At 38.1% G+C, this 14,756-nt stretch overlaps 1 protein-coding gene across 1 annotated transcript in view; it reads right to left on the bottom strand.

Moving 5' to 3' along the window:
* ST6GALNAC3 (ST6 N-acetylgalactosaminide alpha-2,6-sialyltransferase 3) overlaps window positions 1-14,756 on the bottom strand; it is a 221,090-nt gene that overhangs the window by 65,157 nt on the left and 141,177 nt on the right. Inside the window, exon 3 of the mRNA XM_086753036.1 lies at window positions 10,007-10,416. Coding sequence (XP_086609162.1) covers window positions 10,007-10,416 — 410 coding nt within the window. The remainder of the gene's footprint in view (window positions 1-10,006; window positions 10,417-14,756) is intronic.

Raw genomic sequence — 14,756 nt, forward strand, 5'->3', positions numbered from 1 at the left:
TGAAGATAAACTAAAGCATAACAAGTCTTTTCATTATCACATAATTGTTATTTTAATGGTTACATTGCAAGCAATATAATACTATTCATACTTCCACCTCTCATATTAGTGGGCAATTATTTGAAACTTTCCATTATAATCTACCCACAGAGACCAATGTTTGAATGCCACCATTTTAGTATAATGACCACCATTGTTTTCAAATCAATATGATAGCCTCAGGGAAAAATGTAAAGTCATAATGAAGAAAATATTTATATTATATGCCAGTCTCAATCCTGGTAAACAGACAGAAGAAATTTAAGGGAAACGTGGAACTGCTCTTCCTACCGCTATCCTGAAACTGGTTAAATACATATGAAACTAGTGGTTATTACTTCAAAAACAGAGGAAAACTTTTAAGGGATCTAGAATCAAAAGCTTGGAAGTGAAAATGGAATACGCCTTCCCTGAATATATCATCCTCAAGTACCATTCTAAACCATATCCAGAAAAATCGCCTGAAACACTCTATTTCCCACTGATACAGAATAAACTGGCCTTAGTTACGCATCCATTCTCCTAACCAAGCAAAGTAGTGTAGCTTGGCGGGAAGCCATGCTGCTTAGACAGGTCTAAGCAGTAGATAAAGCTTGAGGATAACCTGAGGATATCCTATATAAAGTTAAATGAAGTTTCATATCCACAAGGCGCTCCATGAGCGAGACCAAAAATACCTCTATGAGTGAGAAGGCTCTAGGATGCCACTGCAGCCAAGAGTCCCTGGCAGGATCTGTACAGTGGAGCCGAAATCCAACTCTGCTGAACACTCTGCTTTCTTGGAAGAGGAGACAAAGGCAATTTAAGACCACAAAATAAGCCCAGAGGAGTTAAGGACCACTGCTTTCTTCTCCAAATATGAAACATATTTCAACACTGTCATCACTAATACAAAATCAGAGCAGCACAGAGAGAGAGAAAGAGAGAGAGAGAGAGAAAACCTAAACAACCCACTAAGTTCCAGCAAAGACACAATTCTCCCTCGATAAAAGAAAAAGCTACACATGACAAATGCTAGTCACATTTCTTAATGGACTGCAGGAAACTGTGGAGACAATGCTAAGATGGATGGACATTGGGTAGGAACACAAATAATACTTGAACAAATTGAAACTAAAATATTCTTTTAGAGGAATACTACTTTGCAAATACTCTTCAGATTATTTTCTTTCTGTAATATTAGGATGACTGTAAAATGTCAGGAGACTACTGCTAATTTCACATGGAAGGAAGTGCCAGAACATTACCGTGTTTGGCTGAAAACAGGTTACAGAGCAGCAGAAATTGGTTCCGTTTTGCAGTTCCAGACTACTACAACCCGAAATTAGCACTGTAAGAGACTGAAATGGCTTCATAGTAAGCACACAACATTCAAAACGCCCTATGGGCATGAATTTCTGCATAGCAATATCTCCTGGATTCCCCCAGTGTCCTTTGCTCAGAGAAGTCAAGTTGTAAAAAGGGGATAAATATTCCTTGCCTCACAAAGGCATTTTGAGGCTTAATTGATAACTGCAATATTTTCAGAAATGCTCTCATGGAAAATGTTTTGGATGCTCTTTGGAGACAGGAGCACTAGCATCTCTAATGAATGTACTTCAAGGAAAACTCTAAAACAACATATGGAAAGCAAACTGAACACAGAGCACATATTTCTGACACTTATCTTTGTTTTTATTGTTAAGATAAAAGCATGCTGTTTGTTTCCTAGGATTTCATCTGCTATTGCTTTCTTTCCTTGCTCTGTGTCTTATTCTACATTAGTGACATCATTTGCAACAATTTTGAAAGTTTTGCAGCAAATCTTGTGCTTTGGAAGTTTTAATGAGTCATGTGGAGAATGTTACTAGCCAGGGAGTTCATGCCTCATTTCTGTGATCAGTATGACTACAGCAGAGAGGATATGCTTCCCGGAATGACTGACTTTAAAAAATAAAAACAAAGAAGTCTCCAAAGACCAGGATGCGATAGTAACAGTAAACTTGCAAAGAACAAATATGTGCATTTAGAAATCTTTTCTTTTATTGCAGTTGCATGTTTACTGAATACTAATGCACTGGCTAGGCTTGCTCAGGTTCTGCGATGAGTGGTGTCTCCAGTATGTGGTCCCCACTGCACTGAATACTACTATAAAAAAGAATTGCTTACAAAATCTTGAAAATAGAATGACTGAATCTTTGAACATCTGCATCAAAATGTATTCCTCTTCACACCCAAACTAAGCTACATACTGATCAATATCTAAGACGTCAGACAAACTATTTGAGGACACTCCTCAAGATTCATAACAAATCCCCACAGTCGTAGTTGTTTTTCCAAACTGTTACAGCTTCCAAAACTTGTTGCAGATGTGAATGTCTGAGAAAAATTGTACGTGCTCGTCTTGTGCATGTTACTCTAAATGCATAGCTGCCTCACTGTTAAAAGCTCAGAGAATTTGAGTATCATAGGAACTGTACAGGATGTAGTCAGCGATTGTTTTCTAAATGCAAGTTGTAGCATATCCCAGTAGCACATCTAGTTCTCAGAGAAGCATGGCTGTGAATCCTGAGTTACCATCAAAGACGTGTGCTATCAATCCACGTGTGCACGTATATAACTGTACAGTTTCACTGTTCTGAAATTGCAGCCTGAATTCTTTATATGGGATATATGGTAACAGACGTACAAATAAAACAGTGCAGAACATCTGTTTTGTTTTTATATGGGTGAAAACACACATTGAAGATGTGCATAAGCAAGTGCCTAGTTAACACTGAGTTCTAAATTAATTTAATGAGACACAAAATTTCACCATTTTCCCCCAGTTTTCCTCCCACCTATGTATATGAGGTCTCACACAGGCTTGACTTCCTACCACTTAAATTTTCAGGGCAGTATTTGTTTACTAATCTTTCTACATTTTAAGGTAAAATACTCCAACATCAGTTCAGGCTAAACTGTTTCTACTTTTAAACAGCTGTTCTTTTGCTGTGTTCCTTACTTGTTCAAAGCTTTGAGAAGATAATCTTTTCCAGACACCATTCAGTGAGATATTGGAAACTAGTTCTCACACACCTTTTCTTATAGTCTCTTCTAGTGAGTTTTACTAGCTAGTGGGTGGACAGAGGTACAGAAACTCTTCTCTATCTGAAGCAACAAATCACTGCTGTGTTTTATTCCCTAACTCCTAAAGTTGCTGTCCTCAATTGAGCAGCAACTCTATTACACGAGATCTCCCAGTGCACCTCATGCAGTTTGATGGCAGTATGTTGTCTTTTGGTAAACACTGTAAATACAGATCAGTGCACTTTAGGGAGCTTCCATTAGCAAATCCAGTTATCAGTAACCAACAGGTATCATACTAAAGTAATAGCAACATTGTATTTATTTTCTAATCTATTTAATATATCTTAGAAAAGCATTGCTGTGTGGCAACTGGTTATAAGTATAGACCTCAATGGTAATCACTCTGTGTTTTTAAAGACACCTATTTCAGCTGGCAGCAACGTTGAGTTAAAAAAAAATAGATTAATTTCTTGATTTTTAAAAAATTAGTTCTGTTCCTTTAAAAATTTAATCTCCTTTAGGAAAATCAAGGTCTATTTTAAACACTGTGATCTGAACTGTGGAAGATGATCCAGTGAAGCTTCTATGAACACTAAAGGCTTTATTCAAAATCTATACCTTTGACAATTTTTCCCTCCAAGACTTCAGCCTTTGCAACCATAAAATATCTTCACTACCAGCAGCAAAACTGGAACCACTGCGATCCACAGTGCTACCAGGATTGCTAGCATATGAATCGCTGACTTGCCGAATCCTTTCAAAAGGTGTAGTGTATGTCCATGGGAGGTGAGGGAAGTTGAAGCAGAATCTCATCCCCGTGTGCAATCCCAGTGTTGCTCATGAGAGATACCAGCAACACCCTCATGACCATAAATGCTGCAGCGTATTTAAAGGACAGGATGGAAAAGCTGTGCATGTAATTAGGACAATACCAAACCCCGTATAAAGATTCAACATACAGCTTGTCAGGAGCAGAAAACACATTCAGCCACACTTAAAGAAGATGTGATAAATTAAAAGGAACAGATGTTGGATTAATTCAAAGAACACATGAAAACGCACAAGATAAAGTAGATCCTGATTATGAATTTCTTCACTTAAATCATTAGGTAAAAAGAAATAACTCATGGCTCAAGTCAGCAACCACCACAGAATCAACAGGTCTCTGAGTCCACACCAATCTATATGCAGCCACAGTTTTATCACAAAATATTAGCTAATATTGATATTTTTAATAAAGTTTCATTTTACTATGTAATTAGTGTAATGTAGTATGAGCTGTGTTTCTTAATAAAAGTGCTGGAGCTTTGTACAGCATTTACTGGATGTGATAAAAAATGTACTTCTATTGAGTTCCATCTGCCTAATAGAGAAAAATGTTCATCTTAATTAGGAGAATCTTCATAAAGAAATATAAATGCAGTTACTAATGGGCTGCAGGGAATAAATCTAGAATACTCAGGAACAACTGGTGTTTTACCAGAAAATGGAAGAGGGAATATAAACCCCAAAACAGTTGTTAGCTGTCCGGTGATTGACCACAAATAGCAATAGATGTTGAGGTTTTAAGTGTTTTATAATGAAAAATCTATTTATTTCATTAAGGTTTCATGTGTTAGACGCTTGTTTTTTCAGGTAATAAAGCAGTCTGAGCTGACAATGAAACTATTTAAACCCTCTATGAATTAAGATGGACAAATCTATTAGCATTTTTTGAAGGAATTACTTTATAAAAAAAAAAGAATGGAGTGCCAAGCAATGTTTCAAGAAAGATCCACCATCAAGCACCTGAAAAAATGGTTACTATATCAAACACAAGTTTTGGGGTTTCTTGTGATGCTCACAGGCAGTTGAGAACTTTTTGCAGAGTTTATTGGTGCAGCAGCAGACACTACATCATGATAAAGACTACATAAAAATGTAAACTACAATTCATTTTTGTCCTTAAAAATGTTCAACAGACAATATACATTTCCTCTGTCAGTCTGAATCAGTTTTTCCATCATTTTCTTCCAAGAATTCTGTAATTTAAAGACGCTGATGTTTCTAACTCTGCTCATTTTCCTTTTAAAATTAAATGATCTTTTACTCATCTTCCAGAATTTATGGGTTTTTTTAGAAAAAGTATGTTAATACAAAGCACAGATGGGAATTACTTTCCAAGCCCCAAAATCTAACTCTCTGAGCCAGATTCAGCATAATGCTCACAACTTCCTAATGAAAAACTGCTTTCTGCAAATATTACCTAGCACTAGCTAAGACTGGGAAACTAACACGTATATGTAAGCAAGTGCAAAAGTGGAAATAGTATTACTATAACGTTTCATTCAAGCCAACAACCAGAAATATGGCATAAAACTCTGACGTTTTGGCTGCTGAGAGCTCTGCTAACTCAATTCACAGAGAATATCACCAAACAATAGAAGCTCCAGCTACTTGAGCCTCTGAGAACGTAATTTCATTTACTCATTTCAATGACATTTTTACTAGACTACAGCTTCATGTAGATTAGTCAGACACATCAAAACCCACATATTAGCTGAGGTGAAGCTGTGATGACGGCAGTTGTCTAACAGTGTCAATCCAAACTTTAGATGAATATAATTTGTTAGCTCTAAATGACAGAGGTATAATATAGATCTTGTATATCGCCAAAGTAATAAATAATTAGTGAGCAGATTTGAGTAAAACAGCAGGTTGAGCACACCCTCAAATTTTGAATCTTGATGCAGAAGTCAGTGATCAGAATGATCCATCTTTCTGCCTCAAACGATGAAACAGCTTTCTCACAACCTAACACACAGCACCATCTGGCACGAGCAGAGGAAACCAAGACATTCTGGAAGAGAAGCACAAAAGCAATTTATGGTTTCTTCTGAATTGTCCAAGATATTAACAAAAATCCTTCAGAAATAGCCATCTGACTGGCTCAGTGAACCTGGCTCCTGTAGACATGGTTTTATAGCTAATAATCTCAATAAAATATTGTTGAATTGAACTGAAATGTTTGGGTATGGGATGAGTGTTGTCAGAATTAAGACAGAGTGTGTGGAAAGTCAATTGTATACCAAACTGGCTGGGTTTCAGAACACTATCTCATGTCTATTTACGGGAATTTTAGGAGCTCAGAATACACCTCTTCAGCAAAGGTCAGCAGGCACTTTTTGGTAGTTATACAAAGTGTGACTGGAAACACCAAGTTAAGCTGTGCTTTGGGCGGTAGCAGCACCTGCATTACTGGCTGTTTGCTGGGGCTGAACGTCCTCCATGTGCAGTGGGACAGGAGCAGCCTGTTCACACCGCCAGCCCCGAGAGAGGGTGCAGAGCTGTGCCATCAAAGGCACGACTCGGACATACTGTCCTGAGTGGCTAGTCAGAGATGTTTGTAGTATAAATACAAATGGAACCTGCAGTCTGGATGGCATTAGACTGTTTCACTGATATTAGCACGGATTTATTTTATCATCGCTTTTTGAAAAATGACTTTTAATGCAGACTGTTTTCTAAATGATCCTTAAAAGACACTCCTTTCTTCCTCATCACCTTCACCTAAGGCAATAACATCCAGTAGCATTGATCTATTTGCTGCTAGTTTTCATTAATTTTACCCTCCCTAAGGGTGGTGCAGCTTTGGTGCCAGCTAATTAAAACCTATTTAGTGCTGTTCAGTGTACTTTATCAGAGGAGAATTAGCTCTGCTGCTTTAATGAAGACTACAGTTTTCGCTGTTATTACCAATTAAATGCTGTTATATCATATTGCATTATATTTCTCATGCATGGCAAAGATATAGATGGCTTTAGAAACACTTACTTGGATTGAGGTACACACAGAGATGCCACACTTAGTAATTACCTAATGTTTCTTTAAATCCCTTCACTTGACTCAATACATAGAATATACCAAAACATTAGTGAAGTACTGGAAGAAGCTGCCAGCTTTATGCTCCCTCTAGGGAAGTACCAAGTAAAATGCACTAATGAAAAATTGTGAATGTCTGGTAATGAATGTTATTTATGTCCAACAATTATTCAAAGTGGATGAGCATTCACTGCCTTGAACTCAAATGCTGCACTAATGAAGACTCTCAGAAAGAACATATGTCCCCCAGATTCAGAACACTGCATGCAAGGTTATTTCTCCAGCATGGATAGCCCATATCAGAGGGTATTTTGTACTGTTCTATAATTTAAAAATGCTTCATTGTGAAATAAACAAACTTGTTTGTTGGACATTATTTAAAGCCAATTCTTGTTTCTTCCATAAACCAATAATAAACCATTTGTCAATACCAAAGCTGTGGGTTTTGAACCTGCACTCAAGCAAAGTCAGGGGTGAAGCTCTCATGTCCACGGTGCAGGACCAGAGCTTTTCTGCAGTAGGGAGGTGACTGCAGCACATACCTGTTGGCTGCTTCTCATAATATAATTTAAAACTTGAGCATCACTAGGATGAAACTACTGAAAAGTCCCACTAATTACCTAAAAAGATGGTACATCAAAGAGCAGATATAGAGAGCTCATTAAAGGCTTGACAGACTAGAAATCTGTTGCAATCTTACTATGCATTAGTAGCATACACTGTACATAAGGACAATATTTTAGGATTAAACTAAAATAGATACGGTTACAATCCACTCAGTACATTTTAAAATATGAGTTGAACTTGGTTTCCTTCCAGAATTTTTGCTGGGAACATGCTGAAACAGATCTCTGTTCAATCTAATACTGTAAGCAAAAGTTTATATTCTCTGAGGAACTGAAGGAATATTTGGCTGAGGAACCTGAGTCTGTCTTAGCATCATAATAGTCTGGCACAACGTGCGAACCTATTTTCATTACCAGCAAGTCTCTTGTGTTCTCCCTTTACTGCTTCCACAAATGCCACAAACCTCTAACAGCTTCATGACCCTCCCTAGAAACAGCAGAGGGGTCCTGTGAATTGAAGATATTACAGAAAATGAAACAGTTTCCAAACTGAGGTCCCTGATTAGTAGGGAACTATAGGATGGTTTCTTGTGATACAGAAGGTGTTGGCTGGTGACATGTTGATTGTTTCCCTTGTTTCTGGCTGATAACATTAATTGATGTTAAAAACACCACTTAGTATTTGATGTGGAAAAGCAGGACTAAAAATTAAAGTTGCAGTAGATACAAGGTTGTTACCTGATTGCCACTGTGAGAAATGGTGGGATTTTTTTCAGCGTTAAAGGGAGGCATGTGCAAACATAATGCGATCTGGGTCATGAGGCAGGCTCTTTACAATTTGCCCCTGTTCACAATGTGAAGCTTTTAGTTGTTATAGTGGATTAAGGAGAAAAAAATTGGGCCACTTTGACATTAGGCTGCTTAAGAACTTTGTTCATAAGCACTGGGATAACAGAAGTTCAATCTGCCTTTGACATGGAAAGAAGCATTTGTATTGTGTTAATTGCATAATAATAAAACCTTGAGATGTGTTAATTTGTTGAAGAGGAATGGATTAGGGTGGAGATGAGGATACTTTGACTTTGGATGATGAGTTTTTTTTATAGGATATACTAAGGTCTCACAATAAGCATTTTGATAACATATTGTAAAGTTACTGTGACCTGACTGACTGTTAACATGGAAGAGCCATAAATATAAACATATTTATGCTTAGCAATGCAATAATGTACCCATGGCCATATTTAGCTCGACTGATGCATAAACAGGATGACTTGGATTATTAGAGGGCATATTTGAAGAACGGATCTTGTGTATTTTCTCTGTTAGCCTCTGTTAATCAGATTGTCCAGTTAAACTAAAGAAGCCATGATAACCTTGACATCTTTATGACGTATAGGAGCTCCCTCTGACTCCAGAATCACAGCAGCGACACATGCACATGGTGAACAAGCTGAGGGGCAAATTCTTCCCTATGTTCCAATAGATTTTTTAAAAAGGAAAAATCTACTCTAACCAAGTTTTGACAGTTTAATGACAAAGTGAATCAGGAAAGTTTGAGAGAACAAGCTCTACGACTTCAAAAGCTGTCAAAAGTTCAGACTAAGTTAAACTGTTTGTGAATATCTGTATTTTTAATTTGGTCAGAATAGCTACAGTCCTTCACAACTGCAAATTTATGATGTGCAAATTCAAAAATTAATAGTAAATCACAGCAGTGATCTGGAAACTCCTTCCTAGTTAGCTCCAGTGAGTATGTGTGATAAGTGCTTTTCCATGCCAAAACACAGAATAGGTGGTTTTCCATGCCAAATCAGAATATTTGCAGCTCACTTACAAAATCCTGTAACTTGTTGTCTTAATTCCACAAATCCAGTTTCTGCTCTGAAGATGCTAGCCAAAACAGTGGTCCTTAACACTTTCAACTCCTTATAACTCCTGCTTGAGCAGCAGAAGCACACACTCTCATGCATGGAAAAGAGAATTTCAGCATAATTCTGGTAAAAACCTGAATCTATTACAGTATCACTGATAATCCGTTTTCACCAAGAAACAGAAATAATGTGTAACCCTGAGGTTTGTGTTTGAAGAAAAGCTATAGTAAATCTCAACAGAGAAGAAAAGACAATATCCAGAGTTATCCTAAGGTTGTGCATTTGGAAATGCTGTTTGTGTAGGATTATTCTCTTCAAATAAAATGTCAATTTAATCAATAGTAAATTGAGCTGAAAACAACACAGAGCTTTCAAAATGTTTCAGGAAGACATCCAATATTTTTGGGACTCAAGCCAACAGAAATGGAAAGAACAGAAGGTAGCGTAGGTGGGGTAAATGGGGCCTAGCTGCTGCCTCATCAAGTGCTTATAACAGTCAAACCATATCACAATCCATTAAAAACATATCTGGGGACTCATTTAGTAACTGGCAACCAGCATGGACTTCTCTCATGTATCTTCTGTCAAACATAATTGTTCTTCACATTTAGGACTTACCGGTCTTTTCCTGTCTCCTTCTTAAATACTGCATCACAGTAACTCATGCGCTTTTCAGTTGTCACATAGATTTTGGCAGCTGGGTAGCTGTCAACAGTTTTCTTCAGCATGTTGTACACAATGCCATTTCCATCCTTCCTCATGTTTCGAAAAGGTCCCCAGATCACGTAAACAGTGTCGTTGGTTTCTTTGAAAAAGTACTCAGGATTCTTGAGTAGGAGAGGCACGCTTGTGTGAGAGACCACTCTTACTGTTGTCCTCTTCCCAACATCCTCCTCGTAGCCCTTTGTGGGAGCGTTGTTCATCCTCCATATGCAGGAGGACTTGTCTATCTCTGCTCCCACCTTCTGGCCAGCCATCTGTCCCGAGTTTGAAACAATGGCACAGAGGTCACAGTCAAGTTGTAGAGGCTGGAAGAGAGAAAAACAAAACAAACATTTCTGGCAAATCTTTCTCTTTAAAACATGAAGACTGAAAATTCAGTTAAAAGAAAGACGGGTACAGTCCAACAAATTTATAGCAATGGTTCTCTTTTAAAAAAACCTAACAATCCCCATGTGGTAGAGCTGATAGAAAACCCTACCACTACAAAGCTCGGAATGCCATCCTTTTTAGTGAAATAGGTGGCAGTCCCAATCTTTTCCTTTGGTCTCCACTTTGCAAAGTCAACTAGAAATATATTCATTCTTTTTTTTTTTCCTCTAAATGTTACTCTTTCCACTAGAAAACAAAGAAAGAAGCAGTAGAAAACAGTATTTAGATCAATGCCTTTTTCTCTTTTAACAAGGTGTTGTCAGCAATAGGAAAAAAGTACAGAAAAAGTAATGCTGGAAATTTAAGTATATTCTGACTGTGTTTATGTGTCTGAATAGTTCCCAAATTTGTGACAGAAGTCAAACATGAGATGTAACTCTAAAAAGCAATCTAGGAGCATGGAAATCCTCCAGTTGGAAAGAAAATGTAGATGGCAGAATACATTCTCTCCAGAGAACAGTAATGTCCCATGAAAAAATGAGAGGCAGATGAACTGGTGACATGTGAGCCAGGAACTTAATCCCAGGCAAACTGAAGATATTTCAGAAAGTCAAAGAAAGTATTTCCTGAGCACGTTCTAGGGTGTTATTTCTTCAGTATGAATTGAAAATAGGAACAGTTATCTGTCTAACAGAGATATAGGGACCTATCTGATGTTCTGTTTGTCAGAGGATAAATAATAAATGTCTTTTGGTTCTTTCGTACCAACAGACTAAAAGGAAATGCCCTGTATTTAAGTTGGAATTTATGAAAAGTTTGATTAGAAATCTAAATCAAATGGAAACTACATCCATCAAAAAAAAACCTACAGAAGACTGTCCACAGATCATGTACAGTTTTTCTGTATGGCCACAGACTTGATCTATCTGTCATGCTCCCGATTGCTAGGCAGTGACTTCAGTTTAATGTTTGTTAGGAATATATTCCCTTCGTGTTCTTCAGATATTTAGCCTGACAGGATGCTAGGTGCTTTTGTGATCAGACTTGTGGTTATTTCCCTTCAAAATCACACCTGATTTAGCTGAAAGGCTACATCTGACCACTATAACCTTAGGACATGGTGGCTGACAAAACATCGAAATTCTTTGATAAGGGTTCATAATATAAAGACAAGAGAGAAAAATTTGAGGAGAGCCAATTTATAACAACTAAAATAGCTCATCTTTGGGTGACAAATATTGTACAGAACTAAGATGCATCCTGCAAGACTTCTACAATAAATCTCACAATTGCAAAGGTTTGATTTCTCCATTGTGGTTGGTTGGATTTCTCTAGGCAAGTGGTTCATGAAAACATTCTTCCCTCGTTTCATCAGGAATTAAAGATGCCTGACTGCATGCAAAAGTATTGGCAATGTTTCCTTAACAGAATATCATGTATTTTTTTTTATAGCTGTTGTAGTTTTAGAGAGCTGTCCCTGACAGCAGGGATGAAATCCCAGGAGATGCAACACAACAGTCTTTCTATTTAGCTCTTAGTTACAGAAATACTCTCTAAGATATATTATGAGGACATGGCTGGGTGACCTAAACAAATCCATAAGCATAACTCACATTCTAACATGAAGTGAATTGTTAAAGTCCCAGTAGATTAATTTATAGCTTTCAGGGTGAACTTCCAAACTAAAAATGCATAATATGAAAATGCTAGATAGGAAAAGCCAATTTGGTAAAGAATCTGGTCCCATGTAAATTTGTCTCAACCTTGGTGTTGTTTTTGGTTTGGTTTGGTTGGTTTTTTTCACAATATTCTTCCTTCTCCATTAAAAGAGAGCTTAAATTTGGAATTGTTTGATTTTCTGACCCTAGTTAGAAATGCATTGCACATTTTCTTTTCACTGAGTGTAACTGTTCTGCTCGAATAAACTGAGTACACTCACTCCTGCAATTGTGTCCCCCGGTTTTCTAGCTCTTTTGTTGTGATTCATTTATCTTGTTGCAATTTATAAAGCGCTTTCATAATATTGAATGCCTGCACTAGGTCAACATATAATCTGCTTTTCTTCAATAGAGGCAGAGGCTTAACCCCTCCTTGTCCTATCTCAGAATAAAGATTTTTTACAATGTAGAAAAATTTTACATGTTCTAATATGCACACTTCCCAACAGAGATCCCAGAGAGAGTTAGGAGACTGACTGACATCCATAACAGACATTCCACAGACTCCAGAATCATCCACTGACCTTTTTGCATCATATCTTCCTCAATGTAGGAGAAAACACACATCAATATTCACTACTTGTTGAACCCCCATATGGAGACAGGCCAACAGCTTGCAGTGTTGGTTTGTAAGTGTCACAGACAAAAGGGGGCAGCTTCAGTAATCCACATACAATGGCTTTCTAATTTTCCTTATTTAACATGCCATTCCTGTTAGTTGTTACACCCTAGCTCAGATATGGCTGTCCCATCACTTTAAGAATCAAAAGCTGCCCAAATGTAGCTGATCTGCCAGGTGGCTCCCACAGGAGCTGCTCAGGCACAGGGATCTGGAAGCCCAACGGGCCGGAATTGGGAAGCACCTGGGTAGCTGTAGCTGCTGCTTGTGCTACTGAACTAGGACACAGCTGACAGCTCCCTGTGACCCTTGAGGAGCTGGAGTGATGTACCATTGTTCCCCCTCACCCCATACTCTGGGGTCATACATCCCTCACACCCTTTTCCCATGTGCAGATTTTTGGCTGCAAGGTTGCCCATGATAACGCTAACCTGTATGAGAAACTATCACTTTTCCATTTAACTTGCTTTGTTATTTGTATTAAGGATGAAGAGAAGCACAGAGACAATTCTCACACATAGAAACTGGCACACAGAGAGATGAAAACCAGAGAATTAGCGAAAATGTGCCTTCTTGGTGATCTGTTTTGCAGTTAACAGTAACTGTTCACAGGTGTCCACATCACAAGCATTAGGACAGAATTAAACACTGACTCATCAGCAGCCTTATCAGAGAAACCAAAAATGGCTGTGGCTGGCAGTCCAGGCTGCCCTCTCATCTGTAGAGACGGTCCAGCAGTGATGGGACTGACAGAGACTGGCAGGACATACAGAAATCCGTACTGTTACTGTTTATGCCCTCTGGACCAACAACGTCAATTAAGGGTTTACCTGTACCTTTCATAAGGTCTTCATTCACTTGCATTGTAGATATATGAGCTAAAGAAAAAAAAAAACATAGAGAACCATTCACCTTTTCTTCTCTTTTAATGTATTTAGACAGATATTTCACCGCTACACCCTATGGGTGCTGAGCTGTTATTGCTTCTAGAAAAGTATTCATTTTTAGCTGACAAGAAGGACGTAGAAGTCCTCGGCAGAGCAGCTGGGCATGATGCTGACAAATTGTTCCATCTTTTTCCTGAATGATACATTGTAACTGTTGAGAAGCACTTATATTTTAACCAGTAAAGAAAATGAAATGTCTGACCTTTCCATTTCCTGTACAAGCTTACAGACAATAGAAAAGATAATTAAAACTGTGAATTAGAACTTGCAAAACAGTGCCGTTTCTCTAGCAAAGAGAAATAGCTGTGTAATAAAGGTCACTTATCAACCAGTTCTAGTTATTAAATCTTTGCATTTAGCACTGAAGTGGCTTCACAGAATCAAAGGTCAAATCATTAAATAACAAAACCAGCCAGAATTAGAAAAGGTCACAGGCAAATCTAACTAGAAGTAGGTCACAAAAGATGACTCTCTTCCACAGAGTATTTTGATATTTGGAAAACTGGCTACTTTCCTGTTTGAAACAACTCCCCCATCATTTCTAATGTCTCCATCGAGAGACTGAAATTCCAGCCACCGGACTGTTTGTACTGGTGGGTTTCCCAATGGCACAGATCCTGGATCACCACTCCCAGACACGGACCTGTAGGTCTGCTCAAGTCCCAAGCAGATGATCTCAGGCCAGGTCTCAGCCTCTTGGCCAAAACTTCAACAAAACCATGTCTTGACAGACCAGCCACACGCCAAGCTCCTGGCTTAGCAGAGACTGCCAGATTCACCTTTCAGTTGGACCAAATCTAGCTCAGGACAGATGCAGATGTAATTTACACTAATGAAAAGTCAAATTTCTCTTGTGATTTCTTAATGCCAGAGGCTGGGGGTGCGCTGGAGAGCTCACTCCAACCACCAACTCTGCTTCACTCTGTGAATCCCACAACTAATCATACAGAGAGTCAGGAAATTCAGATTAAACTTTCCCAATTGTTACTTTA

Source organism: Chlamydotis macqueenii, chromosome 8 (assembly GCF_036417535.1).
Source record: "Chlamydotis macqueenii isolate bChlMac1 chromosome 8, bChlMac1.mat, whole genome shotgun sequence".
Taxonomy (NCBI): domain Eukaryota; kingdom Metazoa; phylum Chordata; class Aves; order Otidiformes; family Otididae; genus Chlamydotis; species Chlamydotis macqueenii.